This window comes from Dendroctonus ponderosae, unplaced genomic scaffold (genome assembly GCF_020466585.1).
Source record: "Dendroctonus ponderosae isolate FM_Combo_2020 unplaced genomic scaffold, Dpon_F_20191213v2 Dpon_F_20191213_11, whole genome shotgun sequence".
NCBI classification, from domain to species: Eukaryota; Metazoa; Arthropoda; class Insecta; order Coleoptera; family Curculionidae; genus Dendroctonus; species Dendroctonus ponderosae.
Genome location: NW_026017213.1, coordinates 2,886,133 through 2,888,074, shown reverse-complemented (window position 1 = coordinate 2,888,074; position 1,942 = coordinate 2,886,133). Strand labels below are relative to the sequence as shown.

Genomic DNA, 1,942 nt, shown 5'->3' with positions numbered 1-1,942 from the left:
TCACTTCCTGCCCAATTTCAGGTTGGTATTAAATTGCCAGACATTTCTCTGAGCACCGAAACCTGGATAACTTTGATCGAGCAATTTCTGATGTTGATTCTGATCATTGGAAGATGGATGTTGCCTAAAGGCGACCTCACCAGGGATCAATTGAGCCAACTCCTGCTGGTTTACATCGGTAGGTGTTCACTGCTTTGATTAAATTGAGCTCAGATCCAAAGTCATATCGGGGCATTCGCAACCCAAATGGCTCTCAGCCAGTTCACTTTCCCAGTCCCAACTATTTATACGATTTACGTCAAAAAAAAACGTGGGAAAGCGCCAGAAAATGTGCAAAATTTCGAAAAAAAGGGACGGAAATGATTGCTCATAGATAAACAACTCATGCTCATGATTACTCATACGAAACTGTTGGGAAATGTGAGTCATTTGGAGCAAGGAGCTTTTAGGAGGTCTCCATTTATCCAAATTTCCGCATTATATCCTGTTGTTGGAGACAATTTATAAAGGTTTTTGCTGCATTTTCCACAATTTCGCTAAAATTAATTCAAGGCTTTGATCTATTCCAGGAACAGCGGCTGACATTATCGAGTTTTTCGACTCGTTCAAAGACGATAAAATCGCTGGCGAACCCATTTTGGTACTGTTAACTTTGGCCATTTGGTAGGTRCCAGTTACCTGCTTATGCAGSCCTGTTGTCCATACAAAACCCTCATAAAAAATGAATAGTAATTCCAATTGAAACTGAGGTTGGATTTTTCCAAAAAAATTTGAATTTGCCGCTATTTTACCAARAGTAACTTATTTGGATTGGAAGCTTATTTGGRGCAAAAACATGCAAAAATATGAAATCCCATYTGGTTTTTTCGTAGGTCCTGGAGCCTGATGCAGTTCACTGTGGTGCTGACAGCCACAAAGTCCAGAAAATCCCGACTGACCTCTACCAKAKCCACAATTAAAACGTAAGACGCTCTTTGTACTTTAGCCGGCACCGASTAACAGGATTTTTCCAACTCCCACGTTTTTCCCGGCCGGATATTCTGAGTTTTCATTCATAACTTAAGAAAATAAACGTTCGATTTTCCACGGCAATTAAGGCGTCACCGGTCTTTACATTCCGCTCGCACACAAAAAGACCTTTTGGAATTGGTCAAGGCCTTTGATATTGTTCGGGTCCATTGATGCTCAGCCTGACTTTAGCATGGGCAGTTTGTTGTGGCTTTTATTTTTAGATCAATATGAAAATAATGTGTTTCCCATGTAAACAACTCGACTAGTCGAAACCCACGTAGGAATTTCGCACAATCGCCATCAATTATTAATAGACATTGTGTTCGTCAATGGCTAATGTGATCTGAATGTTTTTCAAGTGGATATTTACGCCTGGACGTTTTATTGATTTTTACCAGATCCATTAGCTAATCATTACTCTGAAAATGGAACGTTTTTAGACAACCGTACATTTTTGTTTCTAAAAAAAATCGCATCTCCCAACCTGGAGCAGGTAGGAACTTGAAACTCGCCCACCCTATGGAGGATAGTTGACTCTAAAAATCTTGGAAGTTTCATTAAAATCGCACTGTAACTTGATCTTTGCCCACTATGTAAATGCTGGTCGAAAATTAAACTCCACTCATCAGTGAGATGTTTTGAAAAAATTCGCAAATTTTGGTTTAGAGAAGCTAACAACTTGAGTCTAGCACATCCTATGCTAACTTTTGCGGACCCTGTGAACTTTGGTCTAACCATCGAAGTTTCCTATCAACTGCACTGATTTATTGAAAAATTCCCAACTTTTAGCTCAGAACAGGTAGCAATTTGAAGTTTGCGCATCCTGTAAAGGATGCTTTGCTCCAAAAATCTCAGAAGTTTTAGTTAAATTGGGTTTAATTTGTAAATGCTTTCTTATAATTGAAATAGTGCTCAAAACAACACAATTCTT

The 1,942-nt window shown here is 39.0% G+C and overlaps 1 protein-coding gene across 1 annotated transcript in view; it reads left to right on the top strand.

The window, feature by feature from the left end:
• The window catches only part of LOC109542422 (transmembrane protein 26), an 11,178-nt gene that overhangs the window by 4,101 nt on the left and 5,135 nt on the right, over positions 1 to 1,942 (top strand). The window contains exons 3-5 of the mRNA XM_019911647.2: positions 22 to 178; positions 570 to 663; positions 873 to 962. Of these exons, the coding sequence (XP_019767206.2) occupies positions 22 to 178; positions 570 to 663; positions 873 to 962 (341 nt within the window). The remainder of the gene's footprint in view (positions 1 to 21; positions 179 to 569; positions 664 to 872; positions 963 to 1,942) is intronic.